This window comes from Fusarium oxysporum, chromosome X, assembly GCF_013085055.1.
Source record: "Fusarium oxysporum Fo47 chromosome X, complete sequence".
NCBI lineage: Eukaryota > Fungi > Ascomycota > Sordariomycetes > Hypocreales > Nectriaceae > Fusarium > Fusarium oxysporum.
In genome coordinates, this window is record NC_072849.1 from 2030911 (window position 1) to 2053991 (window position 23081).

The 23081-nt window shown below is 48.0% G+C and overlaps 11 protein-coding genes across 11 annotated transcripts; 6 read left to right on the plus strand and 5 right to left on the minus strand.

Moving 5' to 3' along the window:
• Nucleotides 1-239: 239 nt before the first annotated feature.
• On the minus strand, nt 240-3158 carry FOBCDRAFT_232860 (uncharacterized protein). Its single transcript, XM_031191729.3, has 3 exons — nt 1305-3158; nt 907-1250; nt 240-848 (listed from the first exon to the last, which is right to left on the minus strand). Exons 1-3 carry the CDS (start codon nt 2885-2887, stop codon nt 355-357), a joined length of 2421 nt encoding a protein of 806 aa, XP_031032960.2. The 5' UTR covers nt 2888-3158; the 3' UTR covers nt 240-354.
• Nucleotides 3159-4302: 1144 nt separating this feature from the next.
• Nucleotides 4303-5698, plus strand: FOBCDRAFT_244541 (uncharacterized protein; the record flags this gene model as incomplete). Its single annotated transcript, XM_059610611.1, has 2 exons — nt 4303-4960; nt 5025-5698. The coding sequence occupies 2 exons, from the start codon at nt 4303-4305 to the stop codon at nt 5696-5698; spliced, it is 1332 nt and encodes a 443-aa protein (XP_059467972.1).
• Nucleotides 5699-7565: 1867 nt separating this feature from the next.
• FOBCDRAFT_253678 (cutinase-domain-containing protein) lies at nt 7566-8543 on the plus strand. The gene is made up of 2 exons (XM_031191731.3): nt 7566-7837; nt 7903-8543. The coding sequence occupies exons 1-2, from the start codon at nt 7643-7645 to the stop codon at nt 8398-8400; spliced, it is 693 nt and encodes a 230-aa protein (XP_031032962.2). The 5' UTR covers nt 7566-7642; the 3' UTR covers nt 8401-8543.
• Nucleotides 8544-9202: 659 nt separating this feature from the next.
• Nucleotides 9203-10113, minus strand: FOBCDRAFT_191258 (Threonyl/alanyl tRNA synthetase). Its single transcript, XM_031191732.3, has one exon. It carries the CDS (start codon nt 10074-10076, stop codon nt 9264-9266), a length of 813 nt encoding a protein of 270 aa, XP_031032963.2. The 5' UTR covers nt 10077-10113; the 3' UTR covers nt 9203-9263.
• Nucleotides 10114-10685: 572 nt separating this feature from the next.
• On the plus strand, nt 10686-11195 carry FOBCDRAFT_244544 (uncharacterized protein; the record flags this gene model as incomplete). Its single annotated transcript, XM_031191733.2, has 1 exon — nt 10686-11195. One exon carries the CDS (start codon nt 10686-10688, stop codon nt 11193-11195), a length of 510 nt encoding a protein of 169 aa, XP_031032964.2.
• A 517-nt stretch (nt 11196-11712) lies between these two features.
• Nucleotides 11713-14444, plus strand: FOBCDRAFT_169727 (cytochrome P450). Its single transcript, XM_054707194.2, has 6 exons — nt 11713-12115; nt 12165-12519; nt 12571-13359; nt 13410-13452; nt 13879-14068; nt 14135-14444. Exons 1-6 carry the CDS (start codon nt 11799-11801, stop codon nt 14421-14423), a joined length of 1983 nt encoding a protein of 660 aa, XP_054563169.1. The 5' UTR covers nt 11713-11798; the 3' UTR covers nt 14424-14444.
• Nucleotides 14445-15384, minus strand: FOBCDRAFT_169729 (Alpha/Beta hydrolase protein). Its single transcript, XM_059608447.1, has one exon. The coding sequence runs from the start codon at nt 15329-15331 to the stop codon at nt 14504-14506; it is 828 nt and encodes a 275-aa protein (XP_059467973.1). The 5' UTR covers nt 15332-15384; the 3' UTR covers nt 14445-14503.
• A 226-nt stretch (nt 15385-15610) lies between these two features.
• On the minus strand, nt 15611-16363 carry FOBCDRAFT_232867 (uncharacterized protein). Its single transcript, XM_059609909.1, has 2 exons — nt 15954-16363; nt 15611-15901 (listed from the first exon to the last, which is right to left on the minus strand). Exons 1-2 carry the CDS (start codon nt 16251-16253, stop codon nt 15707-15709), a joined length of 495 nt encoding a protein of 164 aa, XP_059467974.1. The 5' UTR covers nt 16254-16363; the 3' UTR covers nt 15611-15706.
• Nucleotides 16364-17657: 1294 nt separating this feature from the next.
• FOBCDRAFT_280583 (uncharacterized protein) lies at nt 17658-19820 on the plus strand (the record flags this gene model as incomplete). Its single annotated transcript, XM_031191740.2, has 6 exons — nt 17658-17773; nt 17821-17910; nt 17961-18116; nt 18166-18388; nt 18437-19006; nt 19053-19820. The coding sequence occupies 6 exons, from the start codon at nt 17658-17660 to the stop codon at nt 19818-19820; spliced, it is 1923 nt and encodes a 640-aa protein (XP_031032971.2).
• Nucleotides 19821-19999: 179 nt separating this feature from the next.
• On the minus strand, nt 20000-20614 carry FOBCDRAFT_244548 (EthD domain-containing protein; the record flags this gene model as incomplete). Its single annotated transcript, XM_054707196.1, has 1 exon — nt 20000-20614. The coding sequence occupies one exon, from the start codon at nt 20612-20614 to the stop codon at nt 20000-20002; it is 615 nt and encodes a 204-aa protein (XP_054563171.1).
• A 1037-nt stretch (nt 20615-21651) lies between these two features.
• FOBCDRAFT_207664 (uncharacterized protein) lies at nt 21652-23069 on the plus strand (the record flags this gene model as incomplete). The annotated part of the gene is made up of 4 exons (XM_059609205.1): nt 21652-21856; nt 22064-22137; nt 22185-22564; nt 22604-23069. 4 exons carry the CDS (start codon nt 21652-21654, stop codon nt 23067-23069), a joined length of 1125 nt encoding a protein of 374 aa, XP_059467975.1.
• Nucleotides 23070-23081: the final 12 nt, after the last annotated feature.

Below are 23081 nucleotides of genomic sequence, written 5' to 3' on the forward strand. Positions count from 1 at the left end.
GCTGAGGAACTTCTGTTTTCCATGCGGGCGACATATTAAACGCCGATGCCGGTTTACCGGTCCCCTTATCCATCACGACCCCATGCTACGATAAGAATAGCCTTAGGTTAACGTTCGTGGGGAAGGTCATTTCCTGAATTCATCGTGTTATAACCTTCAATACTTCCAAATCTGTCATGAGGAATGCAGCCACAATTTCTGGGGAGAGGAGGCAAAGCAGCCAGTGATAAACACGGAAATGAATATTTTATGTACAAGAATCTATCTAATAGGCCATTCGCCACCGATTTTATCCAGAGCGTAACATAGTAGTACAATCGATCAGAAGGATTCCGTCCAGAACTTCTGTTATCATTACAACACCCGCATTCTCCTCAATCCTTCGTCATAGACGTCTTTTACGCCACTGTAATACTCTCCTTCTACTGGCTTCTCAATATCAAGCTCCTCCGTACCGAAGCCGAGATGCCCGACTGAACTCTCATCACTCTTGCCCATGGACATCCTTCCCCATTTGATCTTTCGCCTCGACACATCCCTTAACTCTTCTACTTCTTCATCACCTATCAGTCGAGCACTCATACTGTCGTACTCGTTACTCCTCATACTCATCTTGGATGTGGCGCGGCTAAGGGATTTGAGTTTTGTAGAGGGGTAGTGACAAGCGGCTGATATAACTGCCGAGTTTGCTCCTGCGATAACCATTACGCCTGGTAGTTTTACGAAGGCGAGGAAGAGTGGCGTGATGGCGACACCGATCGATGCCAGGAGACCGACCAAGATAGCCTTGGATGAGAACTGGAGACCGACTGTGACGGTTCTGTTATACGGATATCCTGGGGCGTATGCTATGGTGTGTCAGCACTTTGATCTGGACAGCTAACTATTTGGGGTAAGTATGCTTACCTTCGTAATTGCTCACGTAAATGCAGTTGGAGTAGATCCAGTGGAGCGCAATACTAATGATGATCAAAGGGATCGAGAACCGATAAGGAAGCTGAAGGCGATACGTCGCGTTCTGCGAGCCGTGCGGCTCCGTGACACGCAGAGAACGAAACTGAACACTGTACTTTGACCACTCAAACTCAGCCAACATGCGTGTGAAGAGGCCGTTGTATGCGAGGTAGCAGATGGAGAGGATAAGCTGCGGCGTGTTGGCAACCATGGTGAGTGAGATGAGAGGGAGCCTATCTAGATGGGCGTCTCTGACGTCTTCGTTCTGCGGCGCGTGCATGAATTTGGAATTGCTCCTGTTGATGCGGTTAGGGTCTTTCATGTGTACCACTAAGAGAAGGCTGACTTACAGAGATTGACCCTGGATGGCGATACTTAGCATGACGGAGGCCACTACGAGAGAACATCCGATGAGCAGAGATGACAGCACCCAAATGTTTCGAGGAACGGCCTTTCCAAACTTTCGTGGTGAGTTGTTCTGCCACTGTCTCGGTCCCTGCAGCCATTTATAATTCTGATCCGTCTCCCCCAATCTCGTCGGCGTAGGCTTTGCCGTCTTTCTCAAATCCTCCATAGTCAATGTACACATACCCCTCGTCTCCTCATCCGGTCTCGAAATAAACGACGCAATCGCATCTCCCGGCGTCATGAGCGGATTTTCATTCCCCCAAACACGAAGTTTCAGAACCAAAACGCAGAGAAACGTCTTGAAGAGACACATAACGCAGACAATGAGCAAAAGACTATTCGCTATGCTCAATCTACACGGCGCCTCGTACTTCTCCGAGTAACACCGATCAACCTGCATAACGCGATACTTGTGCTTGAAGACTCTCGGATCTGTGATGATGGCACCAGACTGGGCGTCGTAGACATTGCGAGTACCTTGCATATACCACGTACCATAGAGATTTATGCCACCGTACCCATCCTGGAAAGTGCCGCCGGAATCGTATCCTCTGGAGAGATAAGTGGCATCAGGGTTCGACAAGTACTGATTGTTACTGCCGCTCGCCTCGCTTGTTCTTCCGGTGCGTGTGAAAGAATCCACCGTCCAGAGAGGATTCATCACGTTGAGATCGGTGGTGTTGGTCGTGTTCATCAGTACATCAGCTCGTTTCCAACCAACTGTATCATTTCGGTATATATCGTCGTAGTCGTAAATTATCATCATCAAATGTCTCCAGTGCGTCAAGGCTTGTTCCGGATTGTTGTATCGATCCATGCACTCGCCCAGCGTTAGTTGAACCCAATTTCCACTCGTCGAGTTAACCACGAAGGAATCATTGATAGGTTTTAGCTTCTCCAGAGATTCGGGGTTACCGTCGCCCTGTGATCGATCGCTGTAGTTCAGTTTATCATAGTAGGCTGCTGTGATTGAGGGAAGTCCCTTCCAGCCACCTTGGGTGAGCTCCTCAGAGCCGATCATGACTGTAAAGCCATTGGTGCCTTTACTCTCGAGCACGCAACCGTTGAAGACGAGATGAAGCGGAACAGAGCTCACAGAAAAGAGAGACCAGAAGAGGACTTTCCGCCAGCCGAGAAACCGGAAGTTTTTGAGGGATTGAACTCCAATCTCCAGCCAATGACCGGAGCGATGCGCAGCGTCGACTTCAGCTCGCGTCGGCGCAACAAGACCTTGCATGAAGAAGTTTGACGATGCTAAAATGCCAGTACTGACGATATTTATGAGCAAATGAATCCACAAGTTCGCTTTTGCAGTTGTATCGCAGTTCCCCTTGTACAAAACACTCTGACCCAGCGCATCACCGGCATCTCTCCCGTCGGTAACTGTATCCTCTTCATCGTCGCTCTTCAGCGCAAACAGCGACACGAAAAGCGTGACAAAGAGGAGCGTCGTGAGCGTACTGACGAGAATGGTGAGGTACACGGCTGTGAGCTTCCATCCCGAAAAGCGACTAAAGCAGCCCATGGTGAATGGCTCACCAGCCAAGGCTGATGCGGAGAATTTGGGCGCAATTCAAGGCAAGCAAATCAGCCCTACCAATCAAACGCGTGGATCTCTAGTCAAACAAAACACGCGACAGCTCGGTTACGAACTTTTGGTCCCAGCCTTACGAAGACCATGAGAATCCTTCGGAGGATCAGTTATTCAAAGGAGGCTTAGAGTAGAGGGAAAGCATTTGTAATCTGGAAAAGTGTCCTTCTTCCAGGTTTCAACAAGGTATCATCGGTATTTCGTCATCCGATTTCTTTTTTTTACTTGCAGAGAATATCCTACCCAATACCGTCGTGGCTGCGCCGAAGGATCAGCGTCGAGGGGAGAAGACCAGTAAGAGTGCTTCGGTTAAGGTGATGGGGTCATTCCCAGTTTCACTACATTCAGTATGACAGAAATAAACAGACAGTTCATCATTATATGCAGGAGGAGAAGTGAGGAGGATTTTGTCACTGCCCCTGGTTTAAATTGACGGCCCCCAAATTCCCCCTCTGAGTTAGCAGAGCGAGGCTGGCTATGCAGTGAGATTTTGGTTCACAACGGGAGAGACGGGCGGCCGGAGTTTTAGATGACCCGGATCTGGAAATAGAAATGCATGAGATAGGAGAGGCTATTGACCCGGAGACTTTTCTGCTGACTGATAGATAAGATTAATGAACTTACTGTTCCTAGTGCAGCGATCCAAAGATGACGTAGTGTTTTCACACTGTTGACTTACCCTGTGTTGAGAGGGAATATTTTAAATACTCTTAGTTTATACGCTTTACAGGACGGCAAAGATAGTTTAAAGGGAAGATACTGTAGCCAATCACCTCTGGAAGCAATAACTTTATGTTTTTAAACTAACATTTCTACAACATTCTCACGTGTCAATTGAGCCACGTTAAAATCATGCTTTGAACCATTTCCGCGAAAAACATTATTAGAGCACTCGCAACAGCAAAACCTTCACGATAAACAAACGAAGACCGTGCATATTCCCAGAAAAATAGAAAATGACCACCGATGTTTGTTAATTTAAAATAATGGGTAGTCTAGATCATATTATTAACCATGAGGTTATGGACGTGATCAATGGAGTGTACTATCATGTTTGCCACAGTGCCTCGAATTAAAAGCCAAAGACCAGTTGTGAGAAGAAAAAAAATCGAATGGGATATACGTGTCGCGATAGCATACTAAAGCCAAGTTGGCTTAAACCCTAGGCAGATATTGAGTAGGAAGTTAAATATGGTAGTAAATATGAAATATGCTCAATTAACACCAAAAGCTTATTCGTTTAAGCTAAATTTGTTAGAACTTTCATTGTTTATCATTTATTATAAAAGAGTCAAATCTGTATCTATCCTCGCAAGACATTTCTCTCCTCTTTATATCACCAAACAACCATGGCGACCCCATCTTTCACTCATCTTTTCTCTTTCCCTGAAGAAATCATCGACATATTATGCCAGCAGCTCTGTCCCCACTGCAGCGAGAGAGCCTCTCCTCGACACTTCTTTCGCTACGAAGAGCGGAAACCGGCTCATGACAGAAACTGTCTATTGGCATTATCTCTGTCATGCAAGGAACTGAGGCGTATATCGCAGCCGCACTTGTATCATCGACCGATGGGACATGGTTTCTTTGGTTTCATCGACACCATTGCTGGAACACCCGCTCTTGGTCGACATGTCAAGGAGCTCTGTCTGAACGAGCACATGATCCGGTGTTTGCTTCCTAAATATGATGACCAAGTTAAATTTCTTGCACAGTGCAATAAACGGTACTGCACTCATCTTTGCGAACCTGCCCAGACAAACCAAACGGCTCCGGTTGACCAATTCAGGAATGCAACGGAATATTTTGGAGAAAGGAGACGAACAGTTGGGAATGCCATCAATTGCCTCATGTCTGTTGCTGTCTCTTTAACACCAATGCTCAACAAGCTTGAAATTCATCTCGAGTCCGACTGGAAACTCTCTTCGATCCCGTCTGGATGTCTTCCGAATTTGAAGAAACTCACTATAACCGTCTCATGGAGTTTCCCGACTGACGACCTTGACGGTCTGGCTGGCCTAACTGGACGCAGCACCTCGACTGGAAAGAATCGAACTGGTCAACTTGGAAGTACGGGATGCGACAAAAAAGCCAAAGACGAGTTTTTGCCACGACACTGTCAATGAAATTACACTGAGATCATGCATGCTTCACATCACTCAGCTGGAGGCCATCATGCGTGGTTTCCCAAAACTACAAACTTTCCGGATCGGTGCACCAAATCATTGTAAACGCGCTGATACCCGAAGTCAAGACATAGCTCTCCTGTACAGAATTGAGGATCTTTTGATGCTGAGAAGCGACACGCTCAAACACCTTACACTCGACTTTCCTGGCATTCACCTCGATCACCCAGGTGAAATAGTGCTCCAAGATCTCTCAGGAATGAAAGTCCTTGAGACGCTGTACATAGACAGCGGCATGCTGCATCGCCGATGGCAGGGCCATCGGCCTGGACGAAGGATTTGCCAATTGCTTCCAACATCCATTAAGGAGTTCGGTCTAATGGGGAGCGCATATCCGCTGGTACATGACGAGGTTTTGGAGTCAATCAATATCTCGGCCTCGGTATTTCCTCTCCTGAAAAAGGTAGTTGTTGCGGAGTTTGGGAAAAAATGGCTAGTTGATGGGGATAAATGGGAACGGATGTTTGCGTCGGCTTGTGAAGCTCACAACCTAGAACTTTCGTCGGAAATGCCTCAAAGCTCACAGGGTTTGGCGCTCCCGGAGCCGTATAGGGATTAAATTTGAGGAGGTGCTGGATAATTGCGATATCTTTCCGAGGCTTCCGTTTTGTAACCGCATTCGAAACCCGTTCTGCTGTATTATTAAACAGAAAATATTCTATATCAAGACATTGTTCATGAACTTGCAGAATTTAGAATTAGACAACAAATTAAGCATGTAACTCACTAATCCACGAACGGCAATTGTCGCGAATTGAGATATGATGGCTGAGCTAAGTGAGACCGGTCCAATTGGTTCACCTTCGATTCAGTTTGTGGGGTTCACACCATTATGATCTTACGCGAGGCACTTGGAACCTGGAGGCTCGGATGACCTTACCTTAAAGGCGATAGACCTCGGTACCAGTCAAGTGGGAGCTGATATTAAACGTTAGTGATAACGGAGCTAAGGCTCCCGAAGGTTATGACCCGGTATAACGATGGATCCTGGCGCTGATCAAGATGGCGATGGAACAGAGTTGTCTTCATTTATCTGAGGATAGGCCTCGGTAAAGTTGAACTGGTGGTGAGTTCGATATGGCTCCAAGACTGAAGATGGTGTTGAATTAATCTATTCATGAACCTCGGCTCGGAACGAGATATTGTTAACTTGAAGCTGTATTGATATTCGACATTACTTCGCCTCAAATTGACAACAGCGTCGATGAGCCTCGGTTCTGGTCACAACCTACAGATCAAGATGGTGGTGAGACAAGCCAGTCTAGAGCTAATACGGTGTTTCTCGCGACCATGGAACCTTGGCGATGTTCGGAAACCGGAATGATCATCAGCCTGAAGATGTTGTAGTCTGCAGACACTGCATTTCGATCCAAGGTGGTGTCCAACTCCGCGAGCATCACTACCGGCGCCGTTCTCCCAAAAACAAAATTAGACATACTTTTAGACATATTCCGCTATCGGAACGACAGCAAGCTTGAGCGTTCTTGACACCTTCTAGTGTCCGAGCACAAGAAGATCATCAGTTCATACCGAGTCATGAGCCTCACTTGTCCAAGCCCAAGGGATCAAACATGCCAGTTTCAACTACAATACGAGAGCGCTAAAACCTGTTAGACTGAAACTAGAAGTCAAAGTCACCTTGACCTTGTCGACAACCAATCTATCGAAAACTCAAATTCCATCAACGAGGCGCCTGTTTTAATGCTCTAGCGTTGAACTACCCGCAATCTGGCACTTGCGTAGCCAATACAACCTTGCACTTGCGCAAATAGCGTCCATGGAACTTACCGAACCGAGGTCATTTTCAATTCCTGACACCCAAGACTCATCAAACTCGGATTGGTATGGGCTGACCACGTTAGCGGGTTTTAGTATGAAACCGGGAATAAATGCGCACTGCCACCACTCCCCTGAGGCCACCATTTCTGTGGTTTCAGGTCCCTGTCTAAAAAAGCAACTGTCAAAGCGGCGCACACCGGTTCCCAGCAACGTGGTCATAGGGCGCCGTTTCATACTGTATATTGACTGTTTCGATGATCAGTGGAGTTTGCTCGACTTGGCGCAACGGGGCTCATTTCCCGTTTTGATGAGGGCTTGCGAAGAGACTACTGGTTTTGGCGGCGGCAGGCAAGGGCTTCTCGCATGACTCGGGAGTTGAGATTGGTGGGACGAATGGTGATAGGTTTGAGAACGAACGGGTTTGGTGGTGTGTGCTCTTAATTTGTTTCCGGGAGATAGAGGTTGCTTGATCTTTGCTTCTTGTTCTTTGACCTGATGGTACCGAAAGTGATCCATCGTCTGTACTCTGAGTTATTCCAAAAGCGTTAGACTTGCGAAAGCACAGAAGATGGATATTTCGTTGGACTTCTTAGATAAATACCTGAGATGGCCTCGATGTTGATGGGATGAATCAAGCCTCTCAGTCACTCACTCAACAGCCTCTCTTTCAAATCCAACTCAACTGTCTTCGATTCTTCTTACTTCTCTCGCCTCAACCGCCAAAATGAAGTTCTCCATCATCTCTACTCTTCTCGCCGCCACCGCCTCTGCTCTTCCCGCTGGTCAGGATGCCGCTGCCCTCGAGGCTCGCCAGCTAGGCGGCAGCATCACCCGCAACGATCTTGCCAACGGCAACAGCGGTTCATGCCCTGGCGTCATCTTCATCTACGCTCGCGGCTCCACTGAATCTGGCAACCTTGTTAGTGCCCTTTTCATCCCCACTAACCACCCAAGTGACAGATTATAACTAACTCTTTTATTAAGGGAACTCTCGGTCCCCGCGTTGCTTCAAAGCTGGAGGCCAAGTACGGCAAGAACGGTGTCTGGATCCAGGGCGTTGGCGGTGCCTACCGCGCTACTCTCGGTGACAACGCTCTTCCTCGTGGAACTTCTAGCGCTGCTATCCGCGAGATGCTGGGCCACTTCAACGACGCTAACCAGAAGTGTCCTGATGCTGTTCTCATCGCTGGAGGTTACAGCCAGGGTGCTGCTCTCGCCGCTGCCAGTGTCACCGACGTCGACGCCGGTATTCGGGAGAAGATTGCTGGAGTCGTTCTCTTCGGATATACCAAGAACCTCCAGAACCGCGGAAAGATTCCCAGCTACCCCGAGGACCGCACCAAGGTCTTCTGCAACACCGGTGATCTTGTCTGCACTGGTTCGCTCATCGTCGCTGCTCCTCACTTGGCCTACCAGAGTGCTGCTTCCGGCGCTGCTCCTGAGTTCCTGATCCAGAAGGCTGATGCTGCTGGAGCCGCTTGAGCGAGTTGATGGAGGGAGAAGGACTAGGCTGGCCTGTTCTTGTATTTTATGAGGTTGACGGTTTTCATTAGTTTTTGTTTGTATCTACTTCATGGAGGAATGGCTTTAGTGACCATGGACACTGAGACTCAATACGATAGCGCAATCGCATTGACTTGCAAAAAGCTTCTTCCCGGGAATGCGAACTGCCGTGACAAGTTGCTGACCATTATCATGACGCAAGATGACTGTTAAGAAAAGATGATATTCGATATATCATATTCTCAGAACATGGATCAATACGAGCAAGCCACATCGCAATTGGTGGTTTCGTCCCATCTTGTCCCCTGTATGTTGTATCGGAAGTGTCTGAGGTGCCGACCAGGGGTTCCATGCTGCAGGGGTTAGCATGCACGCATTGCATATGTTAGGTCACATGTGACGATACATCTGACAGTGGGGAAATTGCCAAGCATGATAGGTACACTTGTGAGGAAATACTTGTTCGGTAACTGCGAGATCTGACTTCACTTGCGACAAAGCTCTCACATTGGAGGAATCAGCTTTTGCGTGGGATTTCACATTTCCTATTTGCATTAGCATCATCACACTGGTAGTGGGGGGCCGTAATATTTAATAACTTGGCGAAAGCCACTGTAGCATCGAGCTACTGCTCATTTTATAGGCGTCAAATGATCTGGAGATTAGGTTGTTGCCGCTGGCTCAACGAATTTCGGTCGGAATAAGCTTAATACTATGGAAAAAACACCCCTCGGTGTCTCGATACAAAGATTTGAGGTTGGAGAACAGTGTCGGCTTTTTGTATGGCGAATACGTGGTCTATTTTTAGGCTTTGTCTAGTCTATGATGTCTACTCTACAGCCTCATTTCACCAAATAGCTAACCTTTGACTTTCCCTTACTCCTCGCAATCTTCTTAACCGTCGTCTCACCACATAGATCCGTAGTATCAACATGCGTTCCACCGCATGGATAAACCTCCGCTCCAACAATCCTCACAACACGGAACTTGGTCTCTCCAGGTCCCAAAAAGCTCGCGTCAGGCGTAAGGTGTTCAAGACCGTTCTTGCGAAACTCCTCAGCGTCCCACCAGTCAATCTCAACTGGCATCTTGGCGGCCAAGAATTCATCGACTTTCTTCTGGATGGGCTCTTTGTACTTCCCGTCGATGAGGCCTTGGAATTCGCATGATGCGGAGTCGGGGAAGTGAGAGGCTTTCAACTCCTCAAAACCCTCGACTGTGTCTTTGAGGAGATGGTTGACTGCTGAACCTAGGACGTGACCAGCGGTGTGGTATCGAGAGTAGAGAAGACGTTTCTCAACGTCGATTTCTTGCGTGACTCTGTACCCTTCTGTGAACTTCTTGTCTGAGTTGAATCTTCCGAAATGCAAGACCTGGCCATCGCGAACTGCGTCCATACGAGCAGATGCAACAGTGAAAGAAGCTCCAGCCTCATCAGTTATCTTTCCAACATCCGAAGGCTGACCTCCTCCTTGTGGGTGAAAGATTGTCTCTTCTGTAACGACTGCATAGTCTTCGTCGGTGCCTTGCTTAAATAGCTCACGATTCTCATCCTCTAAGCTGCTGAAAGGTCGGATTGCTTTGACCAGTGTTTGAAGGGAGTAGAGCTTTGCATTGCGCTGGAAGGCAAGCACAGTTCGTGCTGCTGATGCCATGTTTGCGGGTGTAGAAACGAGTTAAAGATGATGATGGGGATGGAAATATGCGAGGGCGAAGAAGGAAATAAAGTGATGAATCAACGAATGAGAGAGGCGAGCACTAAAGCGAACGGGGTTTAGTGCATAGGTTTCAGTGAATCACTGGGCGCGCCTTTGCAGCTTATCACTTATCTAATTGTTAGTGCAAGACAGCCTAACCTAGAGAAGAAGGTATTTGTTGCTATTATCACTATTGGAAACAAAAAGTAGCAAATAGAACAAATGATTATGAAACCTGGTTAATATGTGACTATGTTTGACGCGGATATGAATTGAAAGAGCTCCACGAAGTCATCCTTTGGGATCGCGCCTCACTTTGTTTACAAATATTGTCATAGTGACCACTTCAGTAGTCGGGTAGAGAGGGGCCATCAAACAACTCGACTTATCGCGCAGTATGATATTTACTCAGAAATGAAATTTAATCACACCAAATGCCATTTGCGTTGCTCGAGCCGAGCTCTTGGCGCTCTGAGCTGAGCTGTCGCTGAGCTTGGGCTGAGAGGTGTTTCAATACGCGCCTGCAACTTGCGTGCGGCTGAGATGTTCGAGGCAGCAGATTCCATAATGATTTTTGGCTTTAATTTCTCAGTTCGAATTGGAGAGCATGGCTACAGCGAGGCACGGAACGACATTAAGGGAGTACTTTTCACCATTTACGAGATCATTACTCGCGACGAAACACTGCGTGCCATTCGGCACGAGGAGCAACACGTCCTGGAAATCGAACAGAAGGATTGGATCCAGCATTCAGATGTCCAACTTGACCGCCCAGTCTCGGAGTTTAGCGAGGTCCTCAGAGAGTGGCCTGAAAAGCGTCGCAGAGGCAAACAGATCACTGCCTACAAAGACGCGCCCGACTTCATCGATTGGCCCGATACTCCTCAACCGCCGCCTTCCGAAATGGTTTACTACGACGGCAAGCGTACTACCGAGCTTAAAGTGCTCTGGAGCACGGAGAGAAAAAGGTTGTCAGATAAAGGCAAGACGGTTCTGAACTGGCAACGGCCGCCGCAGTGCAAGCTTAAACCTGGGGAGAGGATTCCGGAGACTGGCGAATTTATTACGCGGGCCTGATATTTTTTGTTGATTTATTTCGAGCCAGCGCTGAACGACCCATAGACAAGGTAGATTGATTGTCAAGTGTCCTAGAATGGCTGGCGATTTCACTATATGTACCTACTCGGGGGCTGTTCCCTACGTGGCATTCGCTGCCTCTTCTCGGGCTGTGAAGCAGAATGATGTGAATTCGTCGTGACTTTGAACAAAAGATATGTTAAATAAATTCTCACTGGATTGGATCAGCTTTGTGATGGAAGCAATGGAGGATGAGGTGTCTTGAGAGGTCCGCCGGTTCGCGGCAACCTGGGCCCAATTGGCGAGAGGTGCTTACCAAAACATACCGAATCATCCCCGTAGCCTGAACTAACAGTCAAAATATTACTACAGAACAGAACTTAAAGGAGTCAAATCGGAACCTTACCGATTTTTTGGTGATGTTATTCGGAAATTACCCCGCATGGAAACTTCCGATGCCTTGGTAAATGCCGTTGACCTTGCGAAACCACCAAGCATGTATCACGCGGGGTAGAATGCTGTTAAAAGCAATGGGTCGACCACTGCTTTGACACGCATTATTATGAATCAGAGAAGATTTGCGACTTCTGATAAGTATCTGAAATGATTCTGGATCTCTTCCTTCAGCATCCATGGGCGTATCTGACAGCTGCCGTCGTGGGACTACTTGTGACGAAGCTCCTCGTCAATAAGTACGGTAATGGCTTGAACGGAATCCCCGGACCAGCTTTGGCGTCCTTCACCGATCTCTGGCGCTTTCTCGACGTGTATAGAAGGCGACCAGAAGTGACGCAGATTGCTCTACATGAAAAGTACGGCACCGTCGTGAGACTCGGTCCCAACACAGTATCGATCGCGGATCCAGCTGCTATACAGACAATCTACGCTCACAATTCGGGATATACCAAGTCAGATTTCTAGTAAGTCACCAGGGCGATGAAAATAGTTGCCCAGGCTGACAAGCGGTAGCCCGGTGCAGCAGACCATCAACAAGAGTGGCAAGAGACTCATCACCCTCTTCACCTCACAAGATGAAAAGTTCCACTCGCAGCTTCGACGTTCTGTATCAAATGCTTATGCCATGAGCACTCTCGTTCAGTTCGAACCATTCGTCGACTCCACTACGACAGAGTTCTTCAAACAACTTGACCAACGATATGCAAACCAGAACGACATCCTCGACTTTGGCACATGGCTACAGTACTATGCCTTCGACGTCATCGGGGAGCTTACTTACTCCAAGAGACTAGGCTTTGTGGACCATGGAAAAGACGTGGATAATATTATTGGGAATCTTGAATGGTTGCTCAACTATGCAGCACCTGTATGTATACCAATAACCGTGACTGGGTCTACTAATCTGATGGTCATGTAGGTCGGACAATTGCCAATCCTCGATAGCTTACTCCTCAAGAACCCATTAAGGCTACAGCTTACAAAATGGGGCTTCACAAACTCATCATCACCCGTGGCCATCTTCGCGCGCAACCGAATGCTCGCCCGCGTTGATCCCGAAAAGCTAGGCGACATGAAGTTTGACCAAGACAATGGCCGCCGAGACTTTCTCTCACGCTTCCTCGAAGCCAACCAGAAAGACCCGGAGTTCATGAATAACGATCGAGTGCTCGCTCTGACTGTAGCAAATATGTTTGCAGGCTCTGATACAACAGCGATTACTTTCCGAGCTATCTTTTATTATCTCATGAAGAACCCCGCTGATATGAAGACTTTGATGGCTGAGCTTGCAGAGGAAGAAAAAGCCGGCCGATTTGCCCGCGAAGATGGCCTTGTCAGTTGGAACGAAGTCCGAGACCTTCCTTTCCTCAACGCTGTTGTCAAAGAAGCTCTTCGATGCCATCCCGCTGCAGGTCTCATGCTAGAGCGTATTGTCCCCGCACGAGGCCTCGAAGTCAACGGCCATCATATCTCCGGTGGCACCATTGTTGGAGTCAACGCTTGGGTTCTACATCGCAACAAGGATATATTCGGACATGATGCAGATCGATGGAGACCTTCGAGATGGATTGAAGCTTCGACTGAGCAGAAGAGACGGATGGAGAACTATATGTTTGCATTTGGTGCGGGTTCGAGGACTTGCATTGGAAAGAACATCAGCTTGTTGGAGATGTACAAGATGGTACCTGCTTTATTGAGGCGATACGAGGTAAGTTTCAGTGTCGATTGAAATGCCCTTTACTGAGACGTTGGGTCTAGCTTGAGTTCCCGTCGGCGGATAACACATGGCATTTGAACAATGGTAAGCTTTTTCCGACAGATCTCCCTTTGTATCTGCAAAAGCCATCTTGTGATATCCTTTCTTGATACTGACCTGTAACCAGCATGGTTCGTGAAACAGAGCAACTTTAATGTTCGGCTTAGGCGGAAGCACAAACTATCATTTCTTCCAGACGAGAGACAAGATTGAACTACTACGGAAGTAAGGGATCAGCCAATTGATAGCATGATGTACATAAAGCTATTTTTAAGAGAATATTCGTGCGTGACGTCTACCTTAAGAATGTTTCACAGTATTTGCTCGTGATGATAAAATTCAGCTTGGCCCAGAGGAGACATTCCGGCACATGATAAGATAAGAGATGCCGGCTTAAACTTTTCTGATTCGCTTCCCATTTCCAGGCTTCTCCACATTCCCTCATTCAGTGAGTACGTACTGCGCCGAAAGCGATGCCACCATCAAAGAACCGCGCTGGGCGAGTCGAAACCGATGTCTTACTCGCCATCAAGCCCGAGCACTTGGAAAATATCATCAGCAGAGAAAAGAACCATGAGTATCGCAAGTACCGTCTGAAAGACGGTGTCTCGCGCCTCTGGCTTTACGAAACTGGCAGTGGAGGCGGTCGCTCATCAATCACGTATGTTCAGCACAGCAACACTACTCTATACCAGAGATAAAAATATTTGAACTAATTGATCAATAGACACATCGCAGTGATTACTCCAAATACCCGCCATGAGCCGGGTTTTGTGCCGACCGAGCCTTTTGGTATTGGCAATGAGGACTTCAACGCTGGACTCAAGGAGTTTAAGTACGGATATCCAATCCTGGAGCTTTACGAACTTACAAACCGAGTTACTCTCAATGAAATGAAGACTCGATGGGGGATGGGTGGTGCGCCTATGGGATGGCAGTACGTGGCATCAGATCTCTGGGAGGATAGATGGGGCGAGGACGAGGAGAGAGGTGAGAAGGTGAGGAAGTTGTTTTAAAAGATAACATCGGTTGCTGGGCGTTTGGTGTTGATACCATGAAGGTCAATGATAGCTTTGCGCTCTGTGAATTCTAAAACTCATTCTATCCAATTGTTCTGCCTCAGCCATGCCTCGCACATAACCGGCCACTTTGATACAGGCAACTCCCTCGGGCTATCCAGCGCAAACCCGTGAGGCGCGTCAGCAAAGATATGTAACTCGACCGGTGCTCCGCCCTTTGTAAAGCCCTGTGCTAAGCGATACGCGTTGACGACAGGTACAACTGGATCATTGTTGGAGTACACGATGAATACTGGCGGCGCAGGAGATCGGAGCTGAACATCTGGTTGTACAACATCGTACAGTTCTTGTTTTTCTTTCGGCGGCAGAGGAGGTTTGTTCTCAATAATTGTACGGCCAGCCGCATTCGTTGAAATGGGTCCGTAACCCAATACGGCGAATTCGATTTGCGATATTTCGGGATCTGGTGATGTCCAGACTTGAGGATACTCTGCCAGAAGAGCAGCGCCGAGATGACCGCCAGATGAGAGGCCGCAGATGCTAATACCCTTTGGCGCAAGTCCACTCTCAGAAATGATCTTCAGAGCTCTTCTTCCATCATCCAACGGCGCTTGCGCACCAGTCTCACTATTCGGGAAGCGATGCACCAGGACGAACGCGTAGAAACCAAGACTGTTGAGCCATTTTGCAACTGCGACGCCTTCGCGACCGACCATGAGTTGAACATATCCCCCACCTCCGAGAATAAGAATGCCGCGGCCATTGGGTTTCGAAGGGTGATAGCCGAATAAGAAAGGGCGATGGACCTTGGTCACGACGGCGTTGTCGCCGGGGCTGTCGAGATCGAATGCTCCGTCGAGGGAGTCATTGCCCCATAAAGGCCAGGACTGATCTGAGTCAAGCATGGTGAACTGATTGTAGTCGTACTGGCGCTATGGGACTAGAAGAAAAGATGCTGTATGGGAATTGGAAACAGCAAGATATGATGTAGGTTCGTGGGGTTCTGTGTGGAGTTGCTACTACGTAGTAGATTTGGCCTCGCGGGAACATCCAACCGAGATGCCGAACATTGGGGGTTGGGGTTTTAGACAATACCGTCCTCTCCACACTGCAATTCTTGGTACCGCTCAGCATTTTACGTATTTGCATCACTTTTTCGAGAGACTCTTGGCAATCTCTGATTTCCTGAGTCTGAATATGTTTGGATTACTTGATACACTGTGTAGGCCTGCCTATCATAATACTAACACCAATTCCCTCACCAGCATTACTCGATCCTCTTAGCTTGTAGTCGCATCAAAAGCAAGGAACGTCGAAGCCTTTCCAGCTTCATCCTTGTCCTGCGAAATGTTGTTCTGCAACTTCTTGTTCTCCTCGGCTAGCTTATCAGCGACATCCTCACCCTGCGCTTGCTGAGCCTGAAGCTTGAGAATAGTAGCAGTCAACTTCAAGACCTTGTTCTTAATCTTTCCGCGCTGTAAAACCGTTAGCATTATTTCTCTATTGACCTTCGACAGAAAGGCTTACCTGAAGAGCATCGGCTGCTTCGCCGGAAGCTGCGTCGATAGCAGGGTTGAAGGCCTCATCCTCAGCATCATTCGCAATCTGATTGACACTGTTGAGGAAGTCCAAGTCAGACTTTTCAACCGTTGATAGGTCAGTTGGCAGACCGCCAAGCTTTTGCAGCGCTTCTTGCTGGGCATTTCCTGCAGTGCCACCACTGATGGAGAGATCGTCGTATGTTGTCTGGCTGAAGACAGCGCGCTTGCTGATGGGGCTGGCGATAGCAGTGGCAGCGAAGCCAAGAAGGAACGAGGTGAACTTCATGTTTGCGTTTGAGATGTGATGCACGGAAGAGGACGGAAGTCGAAGTGGTGGAGGGTGTGAGTGCAAGAGAACAGACCAGCTGTAAGAAGTGAAAGTGAATTGAGTTTGTGATACTAAGACTGAAGTTGGAATAAGTGGCAGTGTTGTCGAGTCTTTGTATGCGACAGAATCACCGTAGAAGAGATTCTCATTGGCGCTAAGCGAGCATGAGACGTTTCTCACGGAGTATATTTACGCTTCATCTTCAGGATGAACCTATTCTGGGGTGTAAGCGCTGTAGTAAAACAGTGTATCCTCGTTGGTGATCATACTCGTGCTGTCGAGGAGCAGGATGGAACACCGGATGAGCGGTGATCCGAAGTACCCCAGCTTGTATTTACTATAGTTCATCGGTTGGCGGAAACGTCAAATGTCAGATCTTGGCCAATGTCGCAATTCATCCTTGGCGTTGCTCCATCTTGGTGAGGAGACTAGGGGTATCCCTAAGTGTCGCGCATGGTTTCATCGTGCCTCAGATCACATTTGAGACAACCCACTGCGTCAGGTTCGCTCCGTGAGTTCATCCCAAGTCGTAAAAGGGTTTTAAGTCTAAATATGTGCTCAAGCAATTATATTCATTGCGATGCGCCGCGTCTTGCAGAGCGAGTCACGGGTTTTGCTACTGGAGCTGCCTTTGCAGTTGCACACGATGGCTCACGTCAATCAAGATCTGAGCAACATACTCCAGGCGGTAACTTGAGCCTCAAAAATAATGTATCGAGGATGCGTGTTCCGGTACAGTTAATTTTTGGAAGTGGAAGATCGTGTTGTTGCGCTGTTTGTCGATGGCCTGCTGGAGAAGTTTGAAGGACGCATACTGTGCTATAAGGATACTAAAAAGCAAAATTGAGAATGACAAGACACTTAGGGTAACAACGAGTAAAGAAACTACCTCTACAAAAAATGTGGTATAAAGTGTCGGAGTTTCCAGCATCAGCGTGGGCTGGCGATCGGATTTGCGGATGACTTCCACACAGAAATCCGATGACGCGTGGCTCGGGCTTACGCTCAATCAGCGCAACGCATCCTTCCACTCCACTCCATCCATGTAAGACGCTACAAACATGCTTAAAAGGTTGTACAATGACTTTATCGGATCAATTTTAATTGAATAATACGAGTAACATCCCGATGATCGGTATTATGAGGCTATAATACACTCAATCTGCAGCCACCTTGGCTATGGTGATGATGATGAATATGCTGCGTTGCCGGAAGCCAAGGTCCGCTTTGTCTGCAAGTTGTTGTGTTGAAGGATCAGGATTACCAATTGTATGATATGCAACATGAGTATAAATACTTGAAGGTCCTAAAGCTTAAAGACTTGTGCAACCCAGAAGACGATAACATTGATAATCCGGCACTATGAAACTTGCATCTTGGAGCATTCTTGCTGGTCTAGCAACTGCGCTTCCAACTAACCCTCCAGATCAATATGAGTACATCATCATTGGATCAGGGCCCGGTGGAGGGACTTTAGCGTCAGTATTTTTTCTCTGGTGCAAACCTTTGCTGATAATTCTTCCAGTGCAAATCTTGCGCGAGCAGGCCACTCAGTCTTCTTGATAGAGGCTGGTGGTGATCAAGGCAACACGCCCTTACAGCGGATTCCCGCCATGTAAGTGTATGGAGCTATTCTAGACGATGATAAGTACTCACAATCTTCAGGGCGGATCAAGTCGCTGAGCATCCAAGCATGTCATGGTCCTTCTACGTGAACCACTACCAAAACGAGACTCAAGCGCGCAGAGACTCCAAATATGCATACAGACTATCCAACGGCACTTTGTGGTCTGGTCTTAATCCCCCCGAGGGTGCCGAGCCGTAAGCCATTCCTTTCCTCCTCAGCTAGGGACCTGTTCTGACTCGATAGACTCGGTATACTGTATCCTCGTGGGGCTACACTTGGTGGTTCTGCTCAGCTTAATGCCATGAACTTTGCTCTGCCACCTGATAATGATTGGGATGCTATAGCTGAGCTTACCGGCGACGAGTCATGGAGGTTTCACAAGATGAGAGAGCTGTTCATTGAGATTGAAAACTGCACTTATGCTCCCGAGGGGACTCCTGGCCACGGCTTTGACGGGTTCATCCAGGTACGTACCCGGGGTGCAAGGGCTATGATTCACTGACAAGCCCCACAGAGTAACCGGAACAACATCTCCTACATCACCGATCGTCCCGGCGTCGTACAATCTCTGAAGCATGCATTTGAGCAAACTGAAGGCATTCAAGTCGAAGATGCCGCTGAAGTTGGAAGACTAATGCAACGAGACATCAACCGACTGGACAAAGATCGATATTCGCCTGGCATCTACCAAATACCTCTCCATGTAGACAGTATTCGACAACGAAATGGTGTTTGGCGACATCTACACGAGACAATGACTGCCAGAACAGCAAATGGCTCTTCTTTGTATCCCCTGACTGTCAGTACCCATTCGTTGGCTACCCGCGTGCTGCTCAAAGAGGGTCGGAATGGTAAGCCGCAGGCTTATGGAGTCGAGTATCTCAAGGGCGAAGGGTTGTACTCTGCCGATAAACGCTATGATGAGTCTGAGTCTGGTCGATTGATCAACGTCACCGCATCGAGAGAAGTGATTGTGGCTGGTGGTGCGTTCAACACGCCCCAGATCCTTAAGCTCAGTGGCATAGGCCCCAGGGAGGAACTCGAGAGTCTTGACATCCCGGTCATCATGGATCTCCCCGCAGTGGTGAGTCTTTTATCTGAGGGTTCCAGAATACAACTGACATGGACAGGGCAAATATCTACAAGACAACTATGAAGGTGGCGTAACCGTTGAAGCTTCTGTACCATGGGAGAATAATCCCTTTGGGAATTGTCCCTTCACACTTGAAGCCAACGACACATGCTATCAAGAGTGGAAGCAATCTCATACCGGGGGTTACGGCGAAGGCGCAGCTCCGATTTCACTTCTCTACAGGTCCAGCGTCAGCGAGACAAACGACACAGACTTATACCTCTTCGGAGCAGCTGGCACTGTATTTCGCGGATACTTCCCAGGCTACTCAACGTGGCAGGCCCCTCCAACCTCATGGTTCTGGTCTATTGTCAAGATGCAGCCAGGCAACCAGGCCGGAACAATCACTCTCCGCTCAAAAGACCCCCGGCAAGCTCCAGAAATCAACTTCAACTACTTCGCCGAGAAGGGAGATCGGGATCTTCAGGCTATTCAGGAAGGTGTTGAGCATACCATGCGTATCTTCAACGCTACCGGTAAACCTTACGCTCCATTCAAGGTTGTTGAGCCTCGGCCTGGCATCAGTATTCGACAGGGTATCATGGACGATGCTTTTAGTCATCATGCCACTTCATCTTGTCGCATGGGACCTGCGGGTGATAAAAACTACTGCGTTGATTCGGAGTTCAAGGTCAATGGCGTTGATGGACTTCGGGTTGTGGATGCCTCGATCTTCCCACGTACGCCGGGAGGATTCCCTGCTGCGCCGACGTTTATGATCAGTCAGAAGGCATTTGGAGTGATTATGGGAAGCATCGGGGGATAGCATGAGGAAGAGTGACTAAGCTGAGAGTGCCTGGCTCAGATAAACATATACACTTTGAGACACATGCATCTTTGCTTGGAGGGGCCAAGTGTTCTGTGAGAGAAAAACTCTATCATGTACTATATATCTATGGAGCCCATAGTCAAGTTCCCCCTATCATGCAGTTCTCTTTCATCCGGTCAATACTTCTTGAACAACTTCTGGTATTTCGAAAGTGTCTTCTTGTCTCCCTTCCAAACACTTTTGGCATCGTCCACTGCATCGATATGCTCGCCGATGTATGTAGCGACCATGCCATTTCCATGAGCTGACTTGTCAATGAAGACATGCTCATCTGGTTCAACGACATTGACATAGTAAGGATGAGAGAGCATATCAATCAAGACATCAGCCGACTCGTAAAGGAACATGGCGATTCCGTCAAAATTCACGAGGTCATTCGATACCGGCTCGGTGACGCCGGCATCGGTTGGGACAATCTTTCCTGCGACTCGGACCTGAGCAAAGAAAATGTCAGTCCGATCCAAATACAGGGAGACACTATAGGAGTGGGATAGGGTCAAGCCTACCTGTTGGTATCGAGCGATGCCAAAGTGCGTTGCTAGAGGGATCACCTTGGGAGCATGATGGGTATCCCAATACTGCCAGAATTCGTCGAGCGTCATGTTGGGGTTACGCTTGACGTACGTAACCATCTGTAGCAGGCCTGTGTTTGATGGAGGGCCTTTAGGTGATGCAGCTGCATTGCCGGAAAGGGCAGAGGCGAGAAGTAATAGCGAAGCGAGTTGGTTCATGTTGATAATCTTGGTAAGAGGTAGTGGCTATACAGAGCCGGGGGAGATTCTCGAGGATGAAGACTGCAACGAAACATGCTCATGGATGTGGGGGGGCTTTATGAATGAGAGTAACTAATACTGAGATGGGAGTAGAATGTGATAAGAGATATGGGCTGCATTAGATCTGTCCAAACACTTGGCAATTAATGTCGGATTCCTTCGACCAACATGGTTCTGGAGCGAATAACGACACTGCAATTAGCCAAGATGTTCAGCTCAAGCTCATCCCAGCAGGATGAGGGACTTTTGTGTCGCGCATAGCCTTTTATTGACCTTCGGAAGCCAAGAGAGTCTTACTTTGTAGTTGGGTTGCTGTTCATCCAGCCAGCTGTTATCAGCCCATGGTTTTCCATTTCACTGAAGACCTCCCTTCCGCATTCCTGCGTCCAACATTCGCGCATCAACGACCAACCAGAAAATAATCAGTCGACTGAAAGTCTTGTGTGTCCCATTGGAGTCAAAGCTATTTGCTCTTCGTCCGAATTCCTTTGCCAAGGCATGGCTGGCTCAATTAGCCAGTGGGAGGCGCTACCGGCTCCTATTGACACCCATTTCTGGAAGTATCACCAGGGCAAACATTTGAGACATCGGTGTGATAAGACATGCATATTAACAGCAACTACCAACGCTTATCACGATTTCCGACGGTACTAGTACGTAAATCGGATGCTTCTGGGTCAAGCTCCGAGTGACTGCAACCGATCCACCTCGCAGCCACATCAGTAGAGGTAGGCAGCAGTAACGACTGTACAATGACCAAGATTGACAAGGTCTGTTGGCTCTATAGACCTCTACACTTGCAGCTGTTTGCTCGGGCTGGCGTTTTCTATCGAAAATTAGCTTAACAAACTGATTCGACAACTCCTTCGTGAAGATTTCGGACCTTGGCTGAATAGAAACGAACCAACACAATGCGCATTGATCATATTGTAACCATTCCTACATATAATACCAAGACGACTCTTTTCCGTAGAAATGAATAGATCATATCTGAAATGTCTTCTTATCCAGTTAATAACGGTGTGATTACGTTTCTGCCGCCGCCGGAAGGATATGTCGTCGACTTTAACAATCCTCAGCAGCAGGATGCACTCAAACATTTCCTTATCTTCGGCATCCTTGGGTCTCTAGCAATCTTTTGTCTGTTGCAGAGACTATATGTAAAGTATTACATAACGCGAGGATTGAAGATTGACGATGGTATGTGATAGCTCAAATTAAGGGAACTGTAGCTGACCCGGTGGCTTAGTCTTGATCACACTAGCATGGGTAAGGCACCAAGCGAAAAAACGCATCATTTATGCAAGACTGACATTGTGATTTCAAGATCTTTTCCATCGTCATGCAGTCGGCTCAAATATGTCAGTACACTCCCTCATTGGCTTGGGCCTCTGCTAAAACCTCAAGGGTCAATATCTATCGGAGGCCTATGTCATCATGCATGGGAAATGCCCATCGACGTCTTCGAGAAGCACATGCTGGTATGATCTCCACCTCAATGCTACGGTAATCTTCTTACGCCTCATAGAGTTCTTACATCGCCGCTCCAGCCTTCATTATCTGCAACGGTCTCACGAAAAGTTCGCTCCTGACTTTCTACCTTCAAGTATCGCCCCAGAAATGGTTCAGAAGAGTGATCTTTGTGACAATCGCTTTCGTTGTTCTATACACTATTATCATCGCCAGTCTGCTGCTTTTCGGATGCCAGCCAAGAGAGACAGCATGGGATCCCTACTTATTCGCTACCGGAAAGTGTATTGACTATGCCGTCATGTATATCATCATCGCTGTCGCCAATATCATCTCAGACATCGTTCTTTTCGCCATTCCTATGCCGATGATTGTCCGGTTGAAGATTCCGCTGGGACAGAAGATTGGCTTGGGCATCATGCTCAGCATTGCTACCATGTAAGCTGAATGACGAACAACACTATCGGCGAGTAACAGCAGCAGAACTGTCACAACGTCTATCATTCGCATGATCTATCTACCCTCCCTCTTGGGAGCATTAGATATTCCGTGGATCGCGGCACCAGCAAACGTCTGGTCGTTCGTGGAAGTCAACCTTTTCATCATATGCGGCTGCATGCCGACATTTCGCAAGTTCTTCAAACGCTTCGCACCGAAATGGATGGGCTCTTCAAGCGACGCAGCCTGCTCCGAGCCTCCTTCGAGCGATTTGCTGCAGAAAGTACAGAGGAAGAAGCATACAGGGTATACCCAATTCGATACATGTGGTTCTTTGGAACTTGCGATCTACCCTGATACCGTGAGCCGAACGGCGCAAGTTACGACCGGAAGCATTTGCAGTGGAGTGATGGGAAGCGCATTGGATAATGCGAGCGAAGAGGCAATATTGCAGCAAAGCAAGATTGTGTGCACAAAAACATACAATATCTCACATAGCGAATAGGAATAAATAGTA

Bases quoted from the DNA above. Each gene is read 5' to 3' on its own strand.
- FOBCDRAFT_232860 (XM_031191729.3), bottom strand. From the start codon at position 2,887: ATGGGCTGCTTTAGTCGCTTTTCGGGATGGAAGCTCACAGCCGTGTAC. The intron at 1,251-1,304 runs GTAAGTCAGCCT...CCGCATCAACAG, and splicing joins GCCATCCAGGGTCAATCTCT to GAGCAATTCCAAATTCATGC. The intron at 849-906 runs GTAAGCATACTT...GACACACCATAG, and splicing joins TTACGTGAGCAATTACGAAG to CATACGCCCCAGGATATCCG.
- FOBCDRAFT_253678 (XM_031191731.3), top strand. From the start codon at position 7,643: ATGAAGTTCTCCATCATCTCTACTCTTCTCGCCGCCACCGCCTCTGCT. The intron at 7,838-7,902 runs GTTAGTGCCCTT...TCTTTTATTAAG, and splicing joins CCACTGAATCTGGCAACCTT to GGAACTCTCGGTCCCCGCGT.
- FOBCDRAFT_191258 (XM_031191732.3), bottom strand. From the start codon at position 10,076: ATGGCATCAGCAGCACGAACTGTGCTTGCCTTCCAGCGCAATGCAAAG.
- FOBCDRAFT_169727 (XM_054707194.2), top strand. From the start codon at position 11,799: ATGATTCTGGATCTCTTCCTTCAGCATCCATGGGCGTATCTGACAGCT. The intron at 13,453-13,878 runs GTAAGCTTTTTC...CTGCGCCGAAAG, and splicing joins CACATGGCATTTGAACAATG to CGATGCCACCATCAAAGAAC. The intron at 14,069-14,134 runs GTATGTTCAGCA...ATTGATCAATAG, and splicing joins GGCGGTCGCTCATCAATCAC to ACACATCGCAGTGATTACTC.
- FOBCDRAFT_169729 (XM_059608447.1), bottom strand. From the start codon at position 15,331: ATGCTTGACTCAGATCAGTCCTGGCCTTTATGGGGCAATGACTCCCTC.
- FOBCDRAFT_232867 (XM_059609909.1), bottom strand. From the start codon at position 16,253: ATGAAGTTCACCTCGTTCCTTCTTGGCTTCGCTGCCACTGCTATCGCC. The intron at 15,902-15,953 runs GTAAGCCTTTCT...ACGGTTTTACAG, and splicing joins AAGCAGCCGATGCTCTTCAG to CGCGGAAAGATTAAGAACAA.